A 27,857-nucleotide genomic window follows, 5' to 3' on the forward strand; every position below is an offset into this window, starting at 1 on the left:
TTTATATTCATCTCTAGTTGAACACTGATCCTATTTATATTTACCCTCATTTACTTATTTATATCTCCAGTTACGTACTGGTCCTTTTTATTTATTTATATATATTATTTTTCTTTTTAATTATGCATCGATCATGTTTATTTAATTAAATAATTAAAAGGTTAATATTGAAATAAAATTTACAATAAATGAAGATTTGATTATTGTAGTTGAAGGTATGACCTTGGGGATTTAAACGAGTTAGTATTACTCAAGATGAGATGTTCTTGAGTTACTTTGTTGGCCATGAGCTCATTTATCCTGACTAGTCACTACAAAATTAATCAATATCTTTATAAAAGTATAATAAAAATCCAGTTTTATGGAACTGGGAGAGATTTCATTTCATTATTATTTTATTTGATATGCTGTATTTTTTTATGTGATATTTGTCTCACTTCCCTATTTGATGATTGTGTGTGAAAAACAAAATTTTATAACCTTATCATAAATGGTTGCTCCCAACATGTCTGATCCCTTCTTTGCTGACATTGTGGCTGTTTTCCCGAGAAATGCATGGCAAACCAACACAGTAAACAATTTTCTAACATTTCAGGGAACGGGAAACTCTACCATTACTTTTCTCTCTGCTCCAAATGCGCCGATTGTCATCGAAGGACAAATTGGAGTTACCTTTTATTTACCCCCAACAGTCCAAGTGAACCCTATCCATAACTTTTTTCCCTCCTCCTGTTTGAAAGCCAGTATATAAGGGAAAAACTGTAAATAAATAATACTTTTTCTCCGTGTAGTATAGGAAATATAATATGTACTAAACGGTGTAAATATAAGATACATATAGTAATATATATATATATATATATATATATATGAATACTTTATGTATAATTTTACCTTTAAATTTTATATGTATATTATAAGATAATAATAATAATAAAAAAAATTGTCGTCACATTTCAAGTTATCATTTGATATGTTTTAATTTAGGTGTTAGTCTTAGACGATTATTTAACAAGTTAAAAAAAAAGTTAATGTTATGAAAATAAAAAAATTATATTCGTTATTCTTTTAAAATTTAAGAATTAAAATGTATTAAAATTTAAAATATAACAATTTTTAATTTTTTAATCTAAATTTAGAAACTAAAAATATCTATTTTTTAATATAAAACTAAAACTAAACTTCCGATATATAAAATAATTATGACAAAAAAATATTATATTAATATATACATCATAACATAGGTTAGAATTTGTAAAATAATACATGATAATTATAATACTATATTAATATATGTTGAACACAAACACTTATTAATAATTTTAAATAAAAATTAAATAGGGTTATTAACTTTTATTGGTAGCCGAAGATTCATAGACCAACTATATTTTGATGGAATGGTAATTTGTAGTTATATGGGATTCCCAGACCTTTTTATAACTTTCACATGCAATCCTAAATGGCCAGAAATAACCAAATTACTCGCTAAGCTAAAGCTATCACCAAGAGACTGTCCGGATATAGTGTCAAGGGCCTTCAAGATTAAGTTTGAACAACTTTTGACAGACTTAACTAAGAATCATTTACTAGGAAAAACTATTGCATGTAAGTCATCCATTTTTGTTATCATCATTATTTAATATGGTTTTCTATCAAATTTGTTATAATTCTTTTCTATGTGAATAAATGTTTTCTGCTTCATTTATAGTCATGTATACCATAGAATTTCAGAAATACGGTCTACCTCATGCACACGTACTGATTTTTTTGCATCCCAGTAGCAAATACCCAATTGCTGATGATATTGATAAGGTAATTTCTGCTGAAATCCCTTGTCCAATAAATAGTCCTGAATTGCATAAATGTGTTCAAGATCACATGATCCATGGTCCTTATGGAATGTCAAACAAATCTCTACCTTGCATGAAAAATGGAAAATGCTCATGCCTATTTCCAAAAAATTTTCAAAGGACAACTATCATATCAGAAGATGGTTTTCCTCATTATCGTAGAAGGAACGATTCATTAATAATAACCAAGAATAGGGTTTTGTCTTGATAATCGTTCTGTGGTTCCTTACAATCCATAATTGTTGTTGAAGTACCAAGCACATATAAATGTTGAATGGTGTAATCGTAGCACTTCCATCAAGTACTTATTCAAATATATCAACAAGGGTTACGACAGAATAACGGCTGCTATAGTTCCAGAGCAAAATGAATTCTTTTTTAACAAAGAACCAATAGATGAAATCAAGCAATATCTTGATTGTAGATATGTATCTCCTTGTGAAGCATGTTGGAGAATATTTTCGTTTCCTATTCATGGATGAAATCCAGCGGTAGAAAGATTGTTTTTCCATCTTCCAGTAGTATACTTTAAGGATGATGACGTGATCGATGATATCATGGGAAAAGCAACAGTTTCGGAATCAATGTTTATAGGTTGGATGAAATGTAATAAGAAATACCCAGAAGCCAGGGAATTAACGTATGCTGAGTTTGTTTCTAAGTTTGTATATGTTAAGAAAAATTGATGTTGGAAACCAAGGAAAATGAGGAATACTATTGGAAGATTGATTTAGGTTCCTCCAAGTACTGGTTAAGCATTTTATCTTAGAAGAATGCTAACCCATGTAAAAGGACCAACATCATACATTGATATCAGAACAATTAACAATGTAGTATATTCTACATTTAGAGAAGCTTGCTTAGCTTTGGGAATATTAGCAGATGATACAAAATATGTTGAAGCTATAAAAGAAGCAAAGGATTGGGGTTCCAGACATTATCTAAGAAAATTATTTGTCACTATCATGTTGTCAAATAGTGTTAATCGACCAGAAGATCTATGGAACAAGACATGTGAGTGGTTAGCATATGGAATTCTCTACCGAGAGAGAAATATAGCAAGAATTCCAGGTTAGCTCCAATAAATTGTATTGATAAATATATATGTAAAATGACACATGATCTACTGTAAAATTAAATGTCTTAAATGTTTTTGTCTGCAGAACTAAATCTTACTCCAGAAGTGCTCTAAAATCTAACCTTGATTGAGATTGAAAAGATCTTGGAGTCTAACAGAAGCAGTTTAAAATTGTTTCCAACAATTACATACCCAAATGGTTTTGTTACACAAAATTGTGGAAATAGATTGGTATATGCAAAACTTGACTATAACACTGCTGAGCAACGAGATTTATTCCAATCAAATTTCAAATCCATGACAGGTTAAGTATTATTATCGTTTTTTGTATTTGAGTATTTAATCAAATTACATTATGCAATCAGTTTGAATAACCATTCAATTACAGGTGAACAAAAAAATATTTTTGAAAAGATCAAGCAAGCAATCGTTAATAAACAAGGAGGTGTATTCTTTCTGTATGGGTACGGTGGAACTAGGAAAATGTTCATGTGAAAAACACTGTCAGCAGCAGTACGTTCCGAAGGTAAAATTGTACTCACAGTAGCTTCAAGTGAAATAGTTTCCCTACTATTGTCAGGGGGAAGGACAACACATTCTAAATTCAAGATACCAGTACCAACACTAGAAAACTCAATTTGTAACATTTCACAAGGATATGAAGCATCAGAATTATTAAAGAAAGCAGAACTGATTATTTGAGATGAAGCTCCAATGGCACACAAATTTTGTTTTGAAGCTCTGGATAGAACTCTAAATGACATAATGAACGGTATCACAAAACAGGATTCAGTTTTTGGAGGAAAAGTCATAGTATTTGGTGGAGACTTTATGCAAATATTACCTGTTATACCAGGAGGGCCCAGATCTGATATTGTTAATGCCACAATTAATTCATCTTATTTATGGGATCACTGTGAAGTTTTAAAACTGACAAAAAACATGTGTCTGTTACAAGAAGGCCTACAATCAACTATTGCATCAAAGATTCAAGAATTCTCATACTGGATTGTTCAAATTGGTGATGGTAAGTTACAAGAACCTAATGACGGTTTAGTTGAAATTGAAATACCTTAGGAATTCCTAATTTCAGAGTTCAATGATCCTAACAAGCAATTGTGTCTCCCACTTACCCAAATTTGATACAAAAGTATACGGACGAGTCATTTCTTCATTGTAGAGCAATATTGGCAAGTAGGATTGAGACAGTCAATAAAATCAATCAATGCATGTTATCACTAATTCCAGGTATATCAATCTACACCCTCAAACTAATATGATTATAATTTGGAAATTTACTGTGACTAATATTATTACTAATATAGGGGAAGAAAAGGAGTATCTTAGCTGCGATTCAGTTGATGAAATATAATCTTCTTCAAACGATAGCTACAACACTATAACTTCCAAATTCCTAAATTCTCTGTCTATGTCTGGCCTTCCTAACCATAGAATCAAACTGAAGATTGGAGCACCAATAATGCTTTTGAGGAACTTGGACCAAGTTGAAGGTTTGTGCAATGGGAGCAGATTAATAATAACAAGACTTGCAAACCATGTTATTGGAGCTAAGATGATTACAGGTAATAAAGATGACCAAGACATTTATATTCCACAAATGTCAATGTCCCCCTCACAATCCCCATGGCCATTTAAGCTAATCAGAAAACAATTTCCTATCATGCTATCATATGCAATGACAATAAACAAATCTCAAGGTCAATCACTACGTTTTGTTGGATTGTGTTTGTCGACACCGGTATTTAGTCACAGTTAGCTATATGTTGTAGTCTCTCGAGTTCAAAGTAAATATGGGATAAGAATCATAATCCATGATAAGGACAACAAACCTTCGAATACAACAACCAATGTTGTATACAAAGAAGTGTTCCAAAATGTATAGTTTATCTTGAGATAAAATTTTTTGTTATTAATTACTAAACATTTTGTACAAGCCTTCCAAACAATTGATTAGGAAAAGGAAATATTATTGCATTCCAATTCCATAGAAAGAAGTTCGATCTATTAATTAAGTTTATAGGTCATACCAAAATACATTACCAAAGATGTAAAAAACTTCTTACTTTTCGAGATAGATAGAACCATTGCAATAAGCTTGTGAAGCTTTACCCATGATAAAACTTGGAAATCCCAATTGCAAACAATGATGTATGACTCTCCGCAAGCTTAACTGCAACAATGAAAAATCTTCAATAAAATCCGAAATAAAAGATCCAGATCCATCTAATATGGTTTAGACAATAATTGATTAATATGAGATTAAAAAAAACAATAATAAATTCAACATTATTGAGGCCAGAAGAACTCACCAAAATAGATATCAACCTCCTTCCATTGTTCGATCTTTTTAATTGTTCCCAAAAGCATACAAGTTCCCCTATATGAACCCATGACTACTTTAAAATCTTTTCAGGTTGACCATTATTTTGTCCTATTGCACAACACATGACGATGCATTTAAACTGAAACCAACAAACGTACCTAACTTATATTGAACTTTGATAACAACACCACCAAAATTTAGTATATTTAGTTTTTTTTCCAAGTCCAGTTTTTACTCACAGTCATACATCTTCCAGTATGTTGTGTTTCATGATCCATTGGGAGGACGTAAACTTCGAACCCAATCCAAATTTTCACTAACCACCACCACAAGTCTTAGCTACAAATATACCATCAGCCATGATTATAATATTGGTACACAACTGAATTATCACACTTAATTATTTGATTAACATTAACATTAAAGAATTTTCTTTATTAATAAATTATTGCAATTAAATATTTTCATGACATTCGTACAAAGCATTTGGTTTATTAATCAATTTTTGCGATTAATTCTTTTAATAAAATTTCTATAAAACTTCTATTCTATTAATAAATTTTCTATAACATCCAAAAGCATACGAAAATAGTTATTACTTTAATTAGTACACTAAAACCATGTGGATAGAAAAGCATGCATTTTAAGTAATAAATTATTATTATACCAGACAATTTATTACTTTAATTACTATATTAAAACCACGTTAATATACCAACAAAAATTCAACAATTTTATACCGGACAATTTATTTCTTTAATTACTACATTAAAACCACGTTAATATACCAATAAAAATTAAACAATTTTATACCGAACAATTTATTACTTTAATTACTACATTAAAACCATGTTAATATACCAACAAAAATTCAACCATTTTAAGTAATGAAATATTATTACATATAGTCTCAATCAATGTTATATCAAGTAATAATTAATCATTAAAATAACAATATCTAAACATTTTAACAATATTTGATCTTGAACCTCGAGTACTTGGTCAAATAACATCGTTGCACAAAATAACAATCCAAAGGTAAACAGGAGTTCACCAAACAGAAATTGTTTTCCAATTCTAACATGATACCTAACTATAAAGGCATCCCAAAATAGCCAAAAAGATAAATTAACTAAACACTATTGTCCAACACACCTAAACCTTTACAACATGGATGATATTTTTCTTATCATCGTCTATTACAAATTTTATGGCATCACCAACAACTAAGCCATTGTCCTTGCAAAATGTCTTTCATCCATAGGTCAGATAGCATTTAAAACTACTCCTTCTAGTCCAACGAATTGAGCAAGGCTAATATATAATAGTATCATTCGTAAGCAAATATCTCTTGCGGCTTTTATCCAAAAATTGTCCAGCAAAATTGGAATTCAGATACTGCAAACAAAAGGAGTTCTGTTAAACACCAAGTCAATAGCAATACTATTGTGAGAAATATACAGCCATAAACATAAACTATACCAAAGATGAAGTTCGAACATCATAATAAGTTAAGTATTTCACGAGTCCATCATCACTAATATGTGACGCATTATCAGGAATAATACTAACAACAACATTATCAGGAATAACACTAACAACAAGATCATTAACAACACCATGCTCTATGTCAAAGCCACCCACTGAATCCCTACGGTAGACCATTTCTACTACTTCAGGGGAGAAAATCTTATGGATAAATTGATTTTTTCCTACATAACTCAAATGTAGGAAAACACATTTCTTCAAACCATAGTACTTCATAAATTTCATCAACCCAAACAATACAATATTGCCTACATCTGTTGTATCCATAGACAGTTCAAATTTTTTTGTAACAGGGTCATAAAGTTCAACATTACGATCAATCTTGAGTTCATCTTAAGAAAACATCTAAAATTCGTCTGGGAGAAGAATATATGGCTGTTCAGAAGCATTAAAAGTAAAGCAAAATTAGTAAATATAGATATACATGCACAAAATTAATCAAAATATGTAAGGCATACAACATTTTACCCTCGATCGCAACAACTTCACTCTAAAACATTGAAAAAATCTCGGTGAACCAAAAGGGTCATAGGTCATCGCAGACCTTGATTGCCCTACCATAGGATACTCAATTTCCTTCCAATATGAGTCAAAGAGTCTTAACCGAAAGTACCTATCTCCACAAAACAAAGTGCATACGTAACACATGCATTGTAGATTGTAAAACCCTAATATCTGAGAAACACCACGAAATTTCCTCTCTGCCACCAGATTTTCATCAAACTTAATGTTAAGCACATTTCCCCCCGGATCAGAAAAATAGTTCGTCCCTATTACTAATGATTTACCCCATTCCAAGAAGAAGCCTTCATCAAACACTAAAAACTCCCGGGAAAAACAGAAATGGGAAGGACTATGTTTCAATAATTATTCTTTTCTAAGAAATTTCCTACTCTGAAACAAAATCACATTAAAAATATCTGCCTTCAAAGTAAATCACAGTAAAAAGAAAAAAACGAAAACCAAAGAACTCCATTAACACTAACCTCGGAAGGATCCAAGAACATGATCGAGTTCTGGAAAAAAATTTTGAAACCGAAACATTTGGAACCTGACATTTTCTCCTCTGCCAAACCGAAACACAAAGCTATGGACTCTGAAGGGTTTTGTTTTGTTTTTCGTCCTTGAAACTGAACAATACACTTAAACACAATAAGCGTTTCCTTTGCTCTTTTAATCCAACCTTTCCTTTGCTCTTTTAATCAAATCGAGATGCAACCATATAATAAAAGGTCAGATATTTCGAAAAGAAAAATAATCACTCTGCCTTACCACCAAAATCAGATTCTCCAAATCGAATCTTAAACGTAATCATACTTCTGCTGTGAAAAGAATATTATATTATAATAATATTATTACTTTTTTCATTAAATTTATTACCTAAACCTACATCTATAATTAAAATTTCTATTAATCAAATAATTTGATATTTACTTAGACAAAACATAAATAAATGTGAAATCCAAAACCAATAAAACACAAAAAAAGGACTCGTGCGTATGTACGGGTCTCAAACTAGTTCAACATAAAAGAAGGAGATATTTAATTTTTTTTTTAAAAAGTATGGGATTTTAGTTTTTACTTTTTATTTTTTAGGTTAAATATATTTTTAATTTTAAAATTTGAGATAAAATCAAAATTTCTCAAAATCTTAAATTTTAATACGTGTCAAATATCTTTCAAGTTATCATTTGATATGTTTTAATTTAGGTGTTAGTCTTGGACGATTATTTAACAAGTTAAAAAAAAAGTTAATGTTATGAAAATAAAAAATTTATATTCATCATTCTTTTAAAATTTAAGAATTAAAATGTATTAAAATTTAAAATATAACAATTTTTAATTTTTTTATCTAAATTTAGAAACTAAAAATATATTTTTAATATAAAACTAAAACTAAACTTCCGATATATAAAATAATTATGACAACAAATATTATATTAATATATACATCATAACATAGGTTAGAATTTGTAAAATAATACATGATAATTATAATATTATATTAATATATGCTGAACACAAACACTTATTAATAATTTTAAATAAAAATTAAATAATTTAAAAAATTAATTTAATATATTTATCTTAAAACGTATTAGATTTGATTTCGACACGTAATAAAATTTGTAATAATTTAATCCGATTCTTATTCAAACTCATAATAGACCTAATTCACTCTAGTGTATTTTAACAATTCTAAATTTAAGTATATAATAAATAAGGATAATTTTCTCTTTATTCTCCTATAATATTCTTTACACTACGTTTTTCTCTCTATCTTTTATAAAACGAACCGTGGGAAAAGAACGGAACTTTATCTAAGAATACCAATATTTTTATGTTTAATCTCTTTGGTTCCATTTTCGTAATAAAATCTTAATTTGATCCTTTATTTTTTTTTTTGTTAAAATACTTCGTTGGTTCTCATTTTTGTCACAAAATCTCAATTTGGTCATTGTATTTTTATTAGTCTCAATTAGGTCCTCATTTTTGTAAATTAGTATCAATTAGGTCATTTCCGTTAGTAGAGAACTAACACCGTTAAGTAGGTGCCACGTGTCAGCTCCTCACTTTTTTGAATTTTTTTTGAATTTTTTTTGAATTTAAAAAAAAAAATATTTATGCCACGTGTCAATCTAATATGGTGACATGTGTCAAATTATTCTATGAATCTCAATTTGGTCCTCATATTTGTTAATTTGATTTTATTTGAGTCCCAAATTAAAAAAAAATTAATTTCAAATTTCCGAAAACAGGACCAAATTGAAATAAAAAAATAGAGGGACTAAATTGAAATTTTGTTACGAAAATGGAACCAAAGGCATAATTAAACCATATTTTTATTTAACAAATGTTTTTCTAAATAGAAAGATTATTTACTTTATTTTGTTTTTTCTTTACTCTATGAATAATAGGAACATTAAATACTTCCTTTGTTATATTCTTTTATCCGTTTCAATTTTAGAAAAAAAAAATTATCTGTCTTTTAGAATTTTAATATTTTCAATTCTACTGTATCCTTAGTCTTTATAACCACATTAAAATAATTTACAAAAATACACCAGTGCAGTAAGGGCTTTTTGCCCCGGTTATTTTCCTCATTTTGCCTCGGGTCTGGAACCGAGGCATATTGGGGTGAGGCCAAAAGGTATCCCTTTTGGCCTCGGTTGTTACCCGAAATCATCGGCGCCGCTGCGACGAACGACGAGAAGACAGGCGCCGTTGCGACGAACTGCGACAATTGGGGCTCACGATTTGGGTCCTCAGGTTCGATCAGGTCCAGTGACGGCGCAGTCGCACGACCTTTGTTGCGGTGACGGTGGCTTTCTGCAATGACGGAGATCTCGACAGTGGTTCCTCTAGTGGAGCGCGATGGCCATCTCGTGAAAGGTGCTGCCATGGTGGATCGCGTCGCCGCGTTGCAGATCTGGTGCCCTGTTTTCGTGTCGCTGTGGTGGCCGGTCTTTGTTCATGTGTGAGGTGAAAGGGAGAGGGGATCCAGGAGACTAGCGAGACACAAAGAGAGATGGAGAAGATGCAGCGGCGCGCGAGGAAGAAGTAGAGGAGTTCGTGTTTTTGTGCCCTAATTAAACTATATAGCCTCGGTTCAATTAATAACCGAGGCATATAGCCTTATTTGGCCCCGGTTCAGTGCCACCCGAGGCCAAAGACGTAACGGCTAGTGGCATTTTTGAAATTTCTAGCCACATTTTTGGCTTCGGGTCTGTTCAACCGAAGCATATAAGCACCTTTTGGCACTGGTTTTTTTTTTTAACCGAAGCCTATAACCCCTTTTGGCTTCAGGTTTTTCTTGAACTGAGGCATAAAAGTTGCCTGAAATTGCAAAAATGACACCGCGCCGTTATATGTTTCGGTTCCTTGCCAACCGAAGCGTATAAGGTGAGGTAAAAATGCAATTCTACACTAGTAATATTTATTACGTTAAATTATGAGAAATTTTGATAAATAGAAAATTGAACTATTATTTATTAAAATTAAGAAATTTATTATATTTCTTACTTCTTGTAAAATAATCTTAAAAGATATATATCAAGGTCTAACACAGAAAACATACCAAGATCGACATTTTGTTTCAGATAACTTTATTAAAGAAATGTTTTTTATCATTATTTTTAAAAGTCTCCCTCCTCCGGTGAATTACCAAGAAATCATAGATTACTGGTATATAAGCAAATGTGCCTAAACATTATTAATTAACAAGAAAAAGGGACAATTTTAGTTGAAAGTGCCAAGTTATAACTATAGAACATCTTAATAGAATTCATTTTGTAAAGAACAGTAATAGTTACACATCTAAATACAATTTGATTTTATTGAGAGAAAAAAAAAGTGGGTAATTAGTCCCTCTCTATTATCTAACAGATCAACAAACTTCGAATGAAAAGTCATTGATGAAGATAAAGTCCATTAGATAGCCCAACAAAACACACTAATGTGATTTGTGATATCAACAGTAAAAATAAAAACCAAACTACCAAGAATGAAAATCAATGGTAAGTGGATTTGTAGTCTTGATTACAGAATCAATATTCTATAAATATATATGGCCAAAAGTGCTTCCACCAAAAAACATAAATCTTTAAAATTGTGACACACAAAAGCAGATGAAACTTAAGCTTAAATTTAGCATTGAAACAAGAAAGTTAGAAGTGAGGACTATTGCCAGTAGAAACATCTAAAGATTACGTTACTTTCAAAGAATTTAACAGATCTCTATAGATATTTGCTTACAGAGGCAATCATTCCAAAAATTGATGACAAATTTCTTCAAAAGAATTTCCAGTTCTTCAAATAATGAAACTGAAGTGTACATTATCCTTAATGCAGACCTTTTGATTTCAAGAGTGATTACTCAGGAATAATAGTCCTCTTCTCCAACTTGTGTGCTACATGTAATATATTTTGTACATACCTTCCAAAATCAACTTATACAGAGTATCAACTCTTCCAAATGAAACAACAAAGACACATGATCACTTTCCTTAAGTTAGTAAGGTACAAGTTTCTGATGTAGTATAGAATATCTTTGAATAGTACTTTTTATTTTATAACACCCTGTCATATTACATCAACTAAACACAATTTGATTCTTTTAAAATAAGCTTCGGATGTTGATCCCTTTCACATGCTCTTGGAAATAACCAATGACCTCCTCAAATATGGTTGCTGGCAGCTTTAAGATTAGACATTTTGGTTGTCCTGTCCTGTGATAAAAGTACAGACTGGTGAGTTGAAACAAATGTTTTCATAATAGACAAACCATATTTAAAACAAGAGGAAAACAATCAAAATAAAATTCAACAGAATTACTCTAGGCCAACAAAATATTCAACTTTCTTCAACATCAAGACGCTATAAATCTGGCCAAAAGTCTCACCGTCAAGGAAAATAAAACTTAAAATACCAACACAAAAAAAGGCTAACAAAAATCTAAGTTTACTATAGCATTGACACATAAAACCTTAAAGTTTGAACACTCACCAGCAAAATCCTTCAAAGATTATATTACATTCTGTTGATTAATCAAACTGGTGTAGACATCTCGCAATATAGGCAAATCTTTCTAGAAATTAACAACAAATTTCTCCAGAAAAGCTTTTTCCTTCATGCAAACAAAGGAACTAAAGTGAAAACTATTCTTGTAAGGCCCACTTTTCATCCCGTCCCCTTTTCTTAGGGCTGTCTTAATTATTGGGCCTTAGGGCTGGCCTAGGAAGGGAAAACAAACCTAGTCCGCCCCAAACCCTAACCTATGCTCACATTTCGTAAACAGAAACCACACCTCCTTGAGCTGCTGCTAGGGTTCCCAAGGTTCCTCAGACTCACGCTTGACTTGACCTTAGTTCTACTCACGTAAGTATCTTCTAATCCTTATCGCCCTTCTCTAGTATAGTTTTCGTAGTCACAGTTGGAAACTTTGTAATAATTTGTTTCTATCTGCTGTTCCAGTTTGCGAGTCTGGTTCTAGAGCTGCTGTTTGACGGTTATTTCGAGATTCAGTGGTGGATGTGATAATATGTTAACTGTGGATGTATGAATGTACTGCCTTGGACTGGTGTGAGGAACTGTTGCAGGAAAACAGTGGCGAGACCTGCTAATCTCGCCCAAGCGAGCCAGTCTCGCCTAGGCGAGATGGACAGGGACTCGCCCAAACCCTCTTTACGCGAAAGGTCGCCCAGGCGACCAGCTCAACTTTTGAGTGAGCGAGTATCTCGCTCAGGCGAGGCGAGATACCGCGTTGGTTTCCTGTTTCCTTTTCGAGCCCTCGCCTAGGCGAAGGGGACTCGCCTGAGCGAGACCCTTCAGCTTGAGCGAAGGGCTGGGCGAGGCAGTGCGTTGTTTGGTTGCTTGGTTGTTCTTGGATGATTGGTATTTGTTTGGGTATGATTGTTATGATGAGAAATATATATATATATATATATATATATATATATATATATATATATATATATATATATATATATATATATATATATATATATATATATATAATGGATTGCTATGTATGCGGGACATAATTCATGAATGGTGAATGATGGATATTGTGGGAACTTAGCATGTGAAATTAATGAATGGGTTGGAATTAAAGGGACATGGTATTGATATGAGATGAGGCCATATACTCACGAGGTGGTAATGACCGTTGGTATCAAATTGTAAGCATGATTAGTGTTCTCTTATTGTTGATTTATGATTTTTGGTCTGTGTCAGTGTGTAATTCCTTGGAGTCTCTAGGTGAGACCTCCGGGGTTGCGCTTTAGTGGTCGGGACATAATTCCATGGCCTCTGTTAGTGGGTGTCCATGGTGGTGCCCCATCTATATAACTAGGTAAGGATTCAAGGTAAGGTTGCATCCTGACGCTCTAAGGGGTCAGCTAGTTCACCTAGAGCGGACTGACTCCTGTGGTGAGAGTAGTAGGAGGCCTGAAATTCATTAAGGGCTAACCTTGTGGTGAGGGAAATTGATTCATTGTAACACTTGTAACACATAGCTCGGGGGTGAGCAGCTCAGGGGTGAACAGAGGTATCCACCACAAGTGCGGGCATCCGCTGAATCCAACCAAGTTATACGTATCCGGATGAGTCGAGTCATGTCGTAGTGTATTGTCTGAGAAGTCATAACATGCTTGACTGATATAAGTGTATGATTGGGCAAATATAATTGAATGCATGGATGAAATCTTTTGTGCTCTAGCTTACCCTATTTTCGTTGTTGTGTGCTCTGTTGTGTGGTACTCTTTTTTGCGATGATCATCAACTTGTTGGTGTGAGTAGAGGCGAGGAACCCCCGTGGACAACAGGGAGGTTGTGTAGGCTGGACCTTATTTCTTGATGAGTTTTTCCTTAGGGCTACGACCCATGTATTGCTTCATGTTTTATTACTGTACTGTCTGTTAAACTTTTATCCAGTTTTCTTTTGGGCATCGTGGTGTACCTTGAATTGTAAGGAATTGAGTTTTAAACTTCAGGACTGCACTATTATGTTATCTTTTTGTAATGCTTCGTTTAATTTCGTATATTAAATTAAATGGGGTGTTACAATTCCCAATGAGACCCTTTGATTTCAAGATTTTGATAACTAAAAATCTAGGGATAATCCTCTTCTCCGAGTTGTACCCTACAACTACAGGATATTAAGCAATAGCTTCTGGTGGACAACCCATCTCATTCACAAGGAAACTCATCTTTCTGGAAAATGTCTCCCCTGAACACTTCATAAAACTGGGAAACCTCAAACCTTGATTTCCACACCGCTTTGCTCCTAGAAAGCATTTCAATAGCCACAACTCAGAACCTCAATGTATGGAACCAAGTTTTTTTTCATGTCACTATAAAAAACTAAATGCGGTGATTTTCAAAGACCTAACAACTTCCTTATCGTCAAAAAGCACACTCCTTAACACCTCATAACGCGGAACGAGGCATTTTTTCAAGCTTCTGAACAATATATAACGGCCACTAATTAGAATCTTAGGCAAGTCAGAGTCGGAAACCCCAATAGAACGGAAGAACTTGAGTTTAGGCAAAAGGGTATTCTCAGCATTTGCAGAAAGCAATGTGGAATGAATCTCCAAAAGTTTTGCAAGTTGGGATTTGGAGCACCCATAGTTGCTGAGAAGATCAATGACAGCATTTGGGCCATCTGGGTTCTTCAAATTAACCCTGTTGGAGAGTTCCCTTGCTAATTTCGGGGACACCCCACATGTGTCAATGAGATAAGACACGGTAAAGGTTGCATCTTTGTGGTGATTTCCATCTGATTCAGGATCAAAAGAAGTACTTGAAGTGAAGTACTTGAAGTATAAAAGGAAAGCATTGGGTTTGTGTTGCAGCAGAGAACGCAATTGAATTTTGCACTTCTGTGGTTTGTGAATGATGCACTTAACGTTCGAATCAGAAAATTAGGAACCATTGAGTGAACTTGCTCTAGATTACACAGCACACGGTTGAGGATGTAATGAAATGCACGGTACGATGAGGTGGTGAGATTGGTAAAATCGTGTTTCGGTTAAGAAAATGAGATTTTGACAATTTTTTTTTTATAAAATTGATAAATTTTCTATGAATAGAATTAAAGTAGATTTTTTTTAATCAAAAGGAAGTAATAAAAATAATATTTTTTTATCTTATTTAAAATTTTGTCAAACTGTGTTAAAATAAACTTTATTAATGTATCATTTTTCTTTGGCTTAACAACAATACTGAATGGTTTGCACCGTTTGTGGTGCCCACATTTCGTATGAGCTCTATTTAGTATTTGGGGGCCTTTATAAACCCTAAAACTTAGAATTTTGATGGTAATATGAGTGCTTAAAATATTTTGGACTTAAAATTTCATTTCACACCATTACAATTTGAAATATAAATTACTATTTGAATTTGTTGTGTTGTGTACTGTACAAAATTAATGTTTATTTTAAAATTTAAAAAATATTTACTTGGTTTTCAAATTTTAATTTTAATTCTTTGTTATTAGCCACATTATACCTATTACTGATATGGCTAATGACATCCAAGCAAGCAATAATGACTCATGTCACCAAAATAATAATGAGTAACTTTAATTAATTCTCTTTTTAATTCGGAAAATGAGTGCAGAGATTGGTAGTGATGGGTTCGAAAGATTTTAAAAAAATGCAGAGAATGAAGGGAATCGGGAAAGTGCATAGTGAATGAAGGGAGAGTGAGTGACAATGGTTGGGTGAGTACAGAATGATTTGGAAGAATGAAATGAGAAAAAGAGACAAATTAGAAAAGAGGAGGGGGTCAGAAAAGAGAGGCAAGAGCAAACTAAAAAATAAAAACTTATCTTGAGAAAAATGACTTATTATAAAATGACATTTTAAAATATCATATTTTTAAATAATAACAATAATTAAAAAATTGACAATTTAAAATATATATTATATATGAAAAGTATGGTATTCTTTTAATTGATGTGTTAAAAGCGAAAAAAAATGCACCAAGGTTTTTACACCGCTTCACTCAATCCAAGAATTACACCCTAACCAAGCTCTTGAACCCTAATGTTTTGTTTGCATGAGGGGATTTATCAATTGTGCTGATTTGGAGCAACAAACGTTGAGCGAAATTCGTGTTCTAATGCGCCAATTTGGGAGCGAATGCAAAGACGAATTTGCATGTACTAACACAAAAACTTCTTATAACATTTGTTATTTTTTACTTTTGACGTCTACAAAAATACCGACGTCATATTGGGTGACGTTAAAATTAACGTCTAAAAGAAAAACTAACGTTACTTCACATCGAAATATGGGTGATCGATATCCCTTAACGTCAGTTTGATTCTCACCCGAACGTTCAACTCGTGCCATATGGATGGGAAAACTACTGAAATTGACATCTGACAGACGTCAAAAGGACGTCAGACAGTGCTATAACCGACATCTTTGGACGTCTGTCAGTGCAAGGACAGACGTCAATTTCAGCAATTTTTTTAAGTTTTGCTATTTACAAATTTTCACACCTGAAAAACAGAAAATACCCAAAACAGTTCATATTATATTCCAACAACGTGGTAATTTTAACTAATAATTGTAAAGTTGTCTAAACTTTTACAATTACCAAAAGTTTCATCCATAAATTGTTCTACCACGTTTTTAAAATAAAATTCTAATGTTGTTCTAGGGCCTAACTCCATTATTCCAATAAATATGTTGCCTACTATTGTCTTAGTGTCTGGATAGTGTCATCCTATAGAGGTGATGAATTCTTGAAACGCTGAAAAGATAATACAAATTCATTATGCATGAATATCATTGTTTAAAGTTTGATATGATTTATAATATCTTAAAGATATATTATTACTTCAATCCAATCATCTTTAACTACAATTCAAATGATTGTTCTTATCCAAGACATGACATAATACTCACATTCTCATGAATCTTCTTGCTTGTTACACTAAAGATGACAAAGAAAATAATCACATATCAAGTTCATAAGTTGACATGTGGAAATTAATAACTTGGTAAATAAATGAGTTACAACCTTTGGGTATAATACTTTAATTTGTGTGCTCTAGGCTTACCCATAACTCTAATGAAAATTTGGAAACATAAAATATAGATTAGTTTTAATATAACTAAATACATGATATGAAAAGTAACACTTATTCTTGTAACATATTTTTCAAAACATTTTCAAAGTGTCCGATCGAACAATTCAAGATTTAATACAAACGATTAAAAATGTAACTATTTGTACTAGATCTCAAACGGAAACTAAGGTTCACTCAATATTGTGAACTAAAATTATAATAAATCTTCACATATAAAATAAAAATGCAATAATAATATTAAAAAATTAAAAAAAGTTACAATAATTTTAACATGCAACAAGTCTAATAATAAATATAAATTTTATTCCAAATTTATTAACTAAATTGATCAACTATCCTAAAATTTCAAATAAAAAAAAAAGCCAAAAAAATCAACAAAATACATTAAAATTATTTTAACATGCAACCCATCTAATAATAAATCTAAAATTTATTCAAAATTTATCAAAAATCATAATTTTTCTAATAAAAAAAATAAGCCAAAAAAATATAAAAAATAAACGCATACATGAGCTAGAGGAAAATGAAAAACTAACATCTTGTAGCAAAAATAATGATGCAGATGGAGGAGGGTGGGCTGCCGGCAAACAAAGCTTCACAGTGCAAAGGGGAAGAAAACCATGCATTTATGTGAAATAGAGACCAAAACGAAATCCAATCGGTTCAAAATGCTTAAATTAGTGCATAAATCAAAACCCAACAAGTTTCATGGTGGAAAACTCACCTGCGGAAGTCACGATGGCCGGCAGAATATGGAGGCGAGCTCGCGGGGAAGAGGAACAATGGCGTGAGAAGTCAGTGCTGTATATACCCGATGATAAGTGACGTCGGGTAAGTAAAATAATAGACGTCGAGTGACGTCGGGGTAGGCAGAAACTGACGTTAAGTGACATTAGTGCAGTGCTGTACAAATGTCATTTTTGACACTTTATTTACAAAAATGGCACCAGTCATTTTTTTATGTCTGTGTTCTCTCTAGCATTCGTTAACTAGGTGACGTTATAGGCACTTTTTGTGTTAGTGAGGATTTCCTCAAAATCCCATTTCTCCAAACCTGTGAAGATTTGCGAGGATAAACGGTCATTTTAGCATTATATCTTTGTACGTGCCATCCTCGATTGACATCCTCTCTTCACGTGCTCATTCTCTTTTGCCTTTGTTGCGAGATTCTTGGTCATGCTGTAAAGATTCTTGACCAAGAGTGACTATTCACACCACATAGTTGTTTGATTTTGAAATTCATTGACCAAGTATGTGAACTTATTAAATTGCCATTAAATAGAAGCATTGAATATGAACTTGTGAAGTTAGGAAGCTGGTGCTCTCTATCTATGTTGGTGGAATGCGTTCATCCTCAAGCTTTAGAGGTTAGTAATGGAAGTTTTGGTCGTGTGAGGGTGTTAGTGAAGATGAGAACTTGGAGAATTAGTTCCTTAACCAATTCTTGTGTGCTTATGAAGGTTGAAAGAACCGATTAGTCAATCGATTATAGTGTGTCTTGTGTGGAGAATCAATCAGGTAACTGATTCTCATGTATGTGTGTGTGAGTTAGAGAATCGATTAGGGAACCCATTCTTGTGGGTGTTGTGTGTGTGTGAGTGATGATGCGTGAGTTTGTGGGTGATGGTCGTTCATGATATGGGTGGGTCATGAGTGTGAATACTTTGAACCATTTCATGGATGTTTGCAGGTGGATTGCTGGAGTTGTTAGAGGTGGCTCTAGGTGTTTGTTTCAGGTTGTTTTTGCAACTTGAAGTTGGTTCATCTATGTTGGTAAGGTGTGTTTTTATGGTGCATGGTTAGTAATGTTAGGAATCCAAGTGAGTCTCAGTTCCACATTTGCTAGAAATGAGAAAGTAGAGCACTATATAAGAATAAAGACCCAAAAATTCATTGTCTTAAGGTTTTGGGTTGAAAGTAGTGTCAATGCCTTATGTGGTTGGGCTCAGGTCTCATTGGTGTTATATCTCCCCGATGATATTCTCTGTAGACCTAACAATTTTTTTCTAATTTGGCAAAAATTGTAATGTAGGTGGTAGATCTTAGTAAGGAGTTGTTATGTGGCTATGGTGTGGTGCACATAGTTGGTTGTGTGAGTGTGGTTGTTTCCGCTACAAGCGGTGTAGGTGAAGATTCTACAAGTCATTAAGAGGTAAGTTTTGTATTGTATGTTGTTAAAATTGGTTGTTTATCTAAGCTAAATGGTTATAATAATTAATCTTTGCCATTTTATTATTAGTTTTATTGCTGTTAGAATAAAAGATGATAGTAATACCTATTATAAATTTGTAGTTTTAAGAAATGTTGTCATTAGATCTTGTAAGGAATTTAACAAATTTTGTGTTCATATAAGAGCTAAATTTGTGTTTGATTTTAATGTTTTTTTGGTTAAATTGTAAAAGAATTTAGAGTCCGTGGCGGATGGTAGTAGTGTTGTAGAGGGGCTATGGTCCGCCCTAATTTAAAAATAAAATATAGTATATATTATATTAATAAAAATTAAAGTAGATAAATTTTTAATTTATTTATGAAATATAATATTTAATGTTAATAATAATGAAATATAAAATTAAATATAATAAAAAATATTATTAAGATATTATTTTGTTCTCTTTTATTGTCTTTTAGGTATCTCATTTCAGCTTTCACGGTTGTATTTTCTTTTGTTTATGAAAAAAAGTACAAAAAATTATATACAAATTCATTCTTTCTATTTTCATTTCTCCTAAGTTCTCTTCCATTTTCTAAGATAAAAAAAATAACACTTTCTTATCTATTGATAATAAAATATTAGTTCAATATTTAATATTTTTTTCCATCTCATATATTTATTTTTCATGAATATAGAAATAAAAGTTATGTACTATATGTTTTTCATAACCATTTTTTAGTTGTGATCATTTGATTATTGTAGATTTTTCTTTTAGTAATTACTCTCTCAATTTTCGATTAGATTTTGATAAATTATATTTTAGTCTTATTTTTTTTAAACATGTATATTGATGAAGAATAAAATAATACATTCATTCTTTTTAAGTGATCAAAGAAAAGATATCCGTTAAGATAAAACAATACATATATACTTCTTCACATATCTTTAGAAGTTTCATATTAATTGTTTGTTGAATTAGAGAAACCCTTCCTTAAAGATTCAAAGAGTTACAAATGAGAAATTTCGTATTACGTTTTGAAACTTATTCTAATAAAACGTTTTCAAATATGAGAATATTCAATAAGTAAAGGAGATGAAATAGAAAAACTTAATTAAAATGGATTTCATATCAAATACAACTTTAAAATTATCATTTTTTTAAAAGAGAAACATACCATATTTCAATACTAAATTATATATATTTTTATTATATTAGTAACAATGATTAAATATATAAATTTTGAATATATTATTTTGTCCATTTACCAATGTATATAGTAATTTTTATGTTTGTTTAAGGTAATTTAGATGGAAGAAGTGTCATATTTGAATGATGAAGATGTAGTAGATGATGTTACAATGGACATGGACTTTAATATATTTACACACTTACGTCGATAATTACAAATGTGCACAACATTAACTACACTAACAATATTTGTGTATCGTTGCACATGCATTGACCATCTTGAATATGTATTCGAGAACAACATATATTTAAATCACATTCCTTTAACAAGTTAAAGTTTATTATAACTCATTTTTGTTTTAGATCTACCAAAATTTTCTCGACCATTTATACTAAAACATATGAAAGGGAAATGTATGTTAACTAAAGCATTATCTAAGTTCATATATTGTATTTACTTAATCTATAATTAATATTAGATAAATAAATATATATATATATATATATATATATATATTAAAAAAATTATTTAACGTATATATCTTGTTTATTAGTATTATTATATTATATCAAGAAATAAAAATTTGGAGAAGATAAATAAGATTCACATACCAAAGTTGTTTAATATATAAATCAAATATATTTGGTGTACAAGACCTAATGATTTTTACTATAGTGTACACTTTATTTTTAGATTATTATTACATAACTATTTACTATTTAACTAGAAATTAAAAGTTAGTAGGTGAAGATTTTCTCAAAAGAGAATATTCATTACAACATAATAATTACATTTCTATGTCTATAACATTTTATCCTTTCCAAATCATAGAATCATATAAATGTATCTTATGTAATCATGTCTAATACTAAGACTTTTACATAAAAAATAATAAAATATTATATATATATATATATATATATATATATATATATATTTAATATTATGTAACAATATTAAAACTAACTCAATTACAAGTAATATATTAGTAAATGTTTTTAATTTTTTTTGGTTTAATTATGCCTTTGGTCCCCATTTTGGAGTCAAAATCTTAAAATGGTACCCAAATTTTTAAAAATCTCAAATTGGTCTCCTTTTTTGTTAAAACGTCTCAAGTTTGCCCTTTCTGTTAAGTCTGACTAGACAGCGTTAAATGAGGTGCCACGTGTCAGTTCCTCGATTTTTTGAATTTTTTTATTATGTTTTTTGAATTTTTTTTTATTATTATTTTTTTTTAATTTTAAAAAAAAATCAAAAAAATTGTCACGTGTCAAGCTATCATCGTGCCATGTGGCAGTGACAGATTGATGTGGCAGTGACAGTGACATGTGTCAGTATTATGTCAGGTGTCATTTATCCTTAGTCTCAATTTAGTCCATTTATTTTAATTTGTCTCAATTTAGTCCCAATTTTTGTAAAAATTAGCAATTTTGTCCCTCTCCAAATTGAAACCAAATTTAATTTCTATATAAATGTACACAAATATTTCCATCAAAATTGATATTTCAAGTAAATATTTTTAACCAAATTAAGTTCATTTAATTAATATTTTACATTCAACTTTATTTAAAATTGTTTTAAAGTTGTTAATAGAAAATAATGTTAATAGAAAAAAAATTCATAAATTAACTAGTTCATGCACCAATAAAACACATATAAATTTAAAATTTGAAAACAATTTTAAGTAAAGTTGAATGTGAAACACAATTTTAAATAAACTTAGCTATGTTAAAAATATATAATAAAAATATCAATTTGAATAAAAATATCAAATTTAATAAAAATATTAGTATAACATTTATATAAAATTAATTTTTGTTTTAATTTGGAGAGGGACAAAATTGCCAATTTTTACAAAAATTGAGACTAAATTGAGACAAATTAAAATAAAGGGACCAAATTAAGACTAAAGAAATGACACCTGGCATAATACTGACACGTGTCACTGTCACTGCCACGTGGCACGATGACAGCTTGACACGTGACGATTTTTTTATTTTAAAAAAAAAATTCAAAAAAATAATTCAAAAAAAAAAATTCAAAAAATTGAGGAACTGACAGGTGGCACCCCCTCTAACGACGTCAACCTTGACTTAACGGAAAGGACAAACTTGAGACGTTTTAACAAAAAAGGAGACCAATTTGAAACTTTTAAAAATTTGGGTACCATTTTGAGATTTTAACTCCAAAATGTAGACCAAAGGCATAATTAAACCATTTTTTTTTCACTAAATTAACTTTCAAGTTCATTTTCTTCTTTTACCACAAACATATTGGAAAGAAAAACAAAAAAACAAGTAATATTTTTATAAATATCAAATGTCAATCTTAATAAACTTAATACACAATAATAAAATATAAAAGTTTAAAATTTAATTATATATAATATATGATAATTATAATAATGACATTAATCACTATAAAATATTTTAAATCACTTCCATTATTTTAGGTGTTTTTTTCGAAGATCCCAATTTTAATGCAAGAAAAATTTAGAAGAGGATAGATTTTGGTCCCCTCATCAAAATTGAACCAATTTTATTTTATTTTATTTTCTAAATCTCCTTTCTCTGTTCTCTGTATATCTTTTCACACTAGACCTATCTTTCAGTATTGAAAGGATTTCTCTTCAATATCTTTTACAGGGAAGTATACAATGAACACATGAAAAAATTATACACTTAACTAGCTTTGAGATTTGCATGAACAGAATTTACAAGCTGAAACACTTTGATGCTCATTGGAGCAAGTTTACTTAGTTGTAACCATTTTGGTTAAGTTTTTTGAGGGACCTATAAGTGCTCTTCCATAAGCAGCAGGCAGTGATAAGAGTTTCTTAAGTTTTCCTACATAAGCTCTTTTGGTGAAGTTATTGTAGTCATTAGCCTCAATAGAATCCAATATTTGCCTATACAACAACAAAGATGCCCACACTGGCCATCTGCTTGCAGAACTCAGCTCTGAAACTCCCTTTTCTGCCTCATCAAAAAACATCCTAGCTCTTTGTATTTGTCCCTTCATGAAACTTCTCCACTTGTCTGTTACTTTCCCTACCAAAATGTCTTCATCTGATAGTCCAGCTTGAGCTAGTTCATCTTGTGGAAGATATACTCTCCCTCTTCTTGCACTATAATCATCAACAGCAACAAATGATTATTGTTTTTTATTGTTTATGCAGGTTCTTGCAATTGAGGTTTTTATGCATATGAATGGCAGTGATAATAGATTGGAAATCCAAGATGTTGTTGTTGTGTTGAGAGATTCTTACTCTTCTCCAACGTCTCTGAGAATGTTGGTAAGTTGGTTAGCAATGCCAAGTGCCAATGCAGCATTGTAGATGCTCTCTGTTGAAGCCTTTGATTCTGGTGCAATCCCCATTACTGGAACACTCATAAGGCCTACTGTTCCTGCTACATAGTAGCAGTAAAGGTAGAGTTCATCAAAGTTATTGTATCTTGACTTTCTCAGGTCCAACCTCATCCCTTCAATCATGTCCTTAAATGGCTACACAAACAGACAAATCCATTGTAAATTGGACTGCTTTTAGTCTATGAAGGCCAGACGGACATGGATACAGATACAGACACAAGATACCGTTAAATCTTAAAATATAAGACACGGATACCATGATATATTTATGAAAATATACCAATTATACAATTCAAAACTAATCTTGTGGAACAGAGACTCCTTATTCATTACTTTCAACAAGTCAGAACAATCCAGCAACTGAATTCCATTAACTTTTTTCTTGAGTGGCCTGCATTTTAAGACAATATGCATGCTTGGTAACTCTTATTTCAGGAAAAGTAATTGTTTCTTTGTTTTAAGCTTTCTTGGAAATTTGTACATTTTCCTCACTTATTCTGTCCTTAAGAACAACCATTTTCCTTGTTCTTGAATTTGGGTTTGGCTAACTCTACCTCAAAAGGTTGACCACCACAACAACTCCTTCACATCCAAATAAGACATTTTTTTTAGAAAATTTGCAAGTCAAGGTAGATCTTTGAAAATTTAAGAGTGACCCAATGTTAGATCTGTGACAAACTTTGATACCATCTTAAATTTAAACTTGAAAAACTAGCTCCTAAGGTAAGGACTGTCAAAGGTGAGATGTAAACACTTATTTGACTAGTTTGAGTTCTGATGTAAACAAAGATTTATTTTCCCTACAAACTACGAAAGGTAAAAGCTTCAATTTCAGAGTCCAGTTTTGGGGCTTGTGCAGTGGTGTACCTGTATATCAACTGGGTACTTTGAGACTGTATCTGAGAGGGCAGCATCATACATATCATAAGGGTACCCTTCAAAAACATCATACAATCTTTTCTCCCACCTGTCCAAGGCCTTTGGTGTGATGTGTGAAGCATTAGGGCCATCCACCAGTTCATCTGTTCTTCTACACCACACTTCAATGCAAGGAAAATGGTTGTTGAGTCAATTTCATTTTCATTTTCAACAAAGAAATAATGGACCACAAGCCTCATTGGATAAAGCACACATACCATATATGGCCCAGATAGCTTTTCTGCGCTCTTGAGTCATCAATTGTGTGCCTGAGACATACCATATATGTAACTGATATAGTGATGAAATTTTAACAATGAACAGCAACTACTCGTTAGTAATGTGTGTGTGTGTGTGTATAGAGAGAGTACCTAGATAAAATGTCTTGGCATATTCAGCACAGACTTCACCACACCTGTCATAAGCAACACTCAACAGATCCCCTTGGGTGAAATCACCTTGAATGGGTTTGTTCAAATTCAAAGGTCTCTTAGTACCCTTATTCTGTTCCTTCACCAGTGCTGCTTGCTTCAACACCACTTCATAGACCCTCTCTTCTGAAGATCTTGAAGGGTCTGCCACTGCAGGTGAAAAGCTTGCAAAAGTGATTCCATTGCACAGTCCAAACCTCCTCTGCCTCCTCCCACCTCTCCCTGCAACACCAACAATAGAGATGGGGTTCTCCTTGGGTCCACAACTCACCCAAAGAAGAACACCGGACATCTCACCCACTATGCAATTTCCTCTACCTCTTCTGCTGCTCCTTTGAATGCCTCAAACTGATCAAAGAGAGGGAGAAAACGCTAGAAAATTTGAGCACTTGTGAGGGAAAAATGGTTGGTTTTGTGGTGCTGTCACAAGTTTTAGGAGCAACCCATTATTGTGAGTGTGAAGATAGGGAGAGAAATTTGATTGGAAGGCAAATGTAAAGGAAATCTCTTGTTTTGTAACCTTAGCTGACACATGTACAATGTATGGACGGTGATACAGTAATCTTCAACTTCCACAACTTGTTTGTCTTTTAATGTTAGACTATTCTTTCTCTTTCTCACTCTCATTCCCCCACACACTGTCTCTCTCTCTACCCTTTTTAACTGTTGTGAATTTGTGGTCCAGTGTTTTGTTTTTCTCTGTGGTTAAAAATGTGGTTGAGAATGACTTGTCTAGCATCAACTTCAACACCATCACTAACATGGTTATAGCAGGAACTGGTTTAAGCACCAAATCTAGTGTATTTGTTTTCCGAGATTACATAAATAGATAAACTCTTTGATCTTCCTATATTGTTATAAGTTATACTTATACATGTAATTTAATTTTGGCTAAACATGACGGAGTTCATAAGTACTTTTAACCTAAATTTGTGAACTAATTAATTGGAGAGTTTTTATCCTTCTTATATTGTTTATGTTAATTATTTTTATATAACCTGAGATTTTAATTTGCACTTAAACATTATCATTATTTCTGTTAAAAAAGTGGACTCTACATTGTAAGCTTTTCTTTAAGCAAAAGTTACGAGTATACTTCCAACAATATATGATTAATCTTGAATAAGATATATACCCTTTACATTATAAAAAAAAAGAAGAAGTTAACATAAGTTGTACTATATATGATTCTACAAATTCAGTTTTTTAAAAATAAATAAGACATAAAAGTTTTATGTAATGAAACAACTTTATAATAGAAACCAAAAGAAAAAAATGTACTTCAAGTAACGATTTTTGTGTAAAGAAAAATATAAAGTGGTAATTGTAATTGTACATTTCTTTATAATAAAGTTGTTTATTTATTTACGACTTATGTTAAAATAAGTACTTTTTTTTAAAATTTACTATTTTTTTAATTTCCTAGAAAAACAAAATACACTAAATAGAAGAAAAATAAAAACAGCGTGAACTCATGATTTACACAGTTATTTAAACATTGAATCTGATATCCAAGTATGCTGTACAAAAAATAAAAAATAAATAAAACATACGTTTCATACATAAATTTTACAATCTTAAATGATTAATATCTACGGAGTACTTTGGATTAAAAAATTTAAACGTAATCAATGTAGAGTTATAAACTTTGATTTGCGTAATTTTCATGTCCACTCATTGAAGTAATTTGTCAAATTATTAATCTCTATCTAATACTTTGGATTGTAGAAATTAAAACGTAATCAATGTGAAGTTGTAAACTTTGATTTGTGTAGTTATCATGTCCACTCATCAAACTAAATTGTCATAACTATGGAAGGATATATATATATATATATATATATATATATATATATATATATATATATATATATATATATATATATATATATATATATATATACTTGAAATTTTAATTACTATTGCTATTTCCATGAACAATTTTAGAATGCTTTAATTAGAATTTTAATTTAGTTTTCACATCAATCAAGGATTAGGGTCTTTTTCAATAAATAATTTAATTAACTAGTAATTTGACTAAAGTTTACATTATGCATGAGAGTTTATAGTTTAGATGAGTTTAATTCAAATATGTTTAAGTTGACAGACATTACCATATCCATTATTAAAATAAGTAACATAGTGTATAAAAAGTCATAAATCACTCTCGTATTGAATAGTTTTGATTTTCATTTTAAATACTTTGTATTATAGGAAAATGCACCATTTTGGTGTAGTTTTTTTCTATTATTCAAATGGATATTTTCTTTTAAAAGTAAGTGGTATTTAGAATTATAACTTTTCAAAGAAAAAAGTCATACTTTCAACACAATTTCAGTTTTTTATTTTTATTTTTTAAATAGGAAGTCAT

The 27,857-nt window shown here is 31.2% G+C and overlaps 1 protein-coding gene, 1 long non-coding RNA gene and 1 pseudogene across 2 annotated transcripts; all 3 read right to left on the bottom strand.

The window, feature by feature from the left end:
* Nucleotides 1-235: 235 nt before the first annotated feature.
* On the bottom strand, nucleotides 236-5,394 carry LOC146885753 (uncharacterized). The gene is made up of 3 exons (XR_014995555.1): nucleotides 5,259-5,394; nucleotides 5,013-5,119; nucleotides 236-729 (listed from the first exon to the last, which is right to left on the bottom strand). It is a non-coding gene; the product is annotated as an uncharacterized LOC146885753 (long non-coding RNA).
* Nucleotides 5,395-12,344: 6,950 nt separating this feature from the next.
* Nucleotides 12,345-15,257, bottom strand: LOC114188445 (uncharacterized; annotated as a pseudogene).
* Nucleotides 15,258-23,441: 8,184 nt separating this feature from the next.
* On the bottom strand, nucleotides 23,442-25,940 carry LOC114186965 (phytoene synthase 2, chloroplastic-like). The gene is made up of 5 exons (XM_028075052.2): nucleotides 25,427-25,940; nucleotides 25,274-25,324; nucleotides 25,005-25,177; nucleotides 24,037-24,272; nucleotides 23,442-23,895 (listed from the first exon to the last, which is right to left on the bottom strand). The coding sequence occupies exons 1-5, from the start codon at nucleotides 25,776-25,778 to the stop codon at nucleotides 23,520-23,522; spliced, it is 1,188 nt and encodes a 395-aa protein (XP_027930853.1). The 5' UTR covers nucleotides 25,779-25,940; the 3' UTR covers nucleotides 23,442-23,519.
* Between the last annotated feature and the right edge of the window lie 1,917 nt (nucleotides 25,941-27,857).

The sequence above is a fragment of the Vigna unguiculata genome, chromosome 6, assembly GCF_037176805.1.
Source record: "Vigna unguiculata cultivar grain cowpea cultivar isolate G323 ecotype 2 chromosome 6, ASM3717680v1, whole genome shotgun sequence".
Classification (NCBI taxonomy): Eukaryota; Viridiplantae; Streptophyta; class Magnoliopsida; order Fabales; family Fabaceae; genus Vigna; species Vigna unguiculata.

Bases quoted from the DNA above. Each gene is read 5' to 3' on its own strand.
- LOC114186965 (XM_028075052.2), bottom strand. From the start codon at position 25,778: ATGTCCGGTGTTCTTCTTTGGGTGAGTTGTGGACCCAAGGAGAACCCC. The intron at 25,325-25,426 runs GTACTCTCTCTA...GGTATGTCTCAG, and splicing joins TGCCAAGACATTTTATCTAG to GCACACAATTGATGACTCAA. The intron at 25,178-25,273 runs GTATGTGTGCTT...CTTGCATTGAAG, and splicing joins AGCTATCTGGGCCATATATG to TGTGGTGTAGAAGAACAGAT.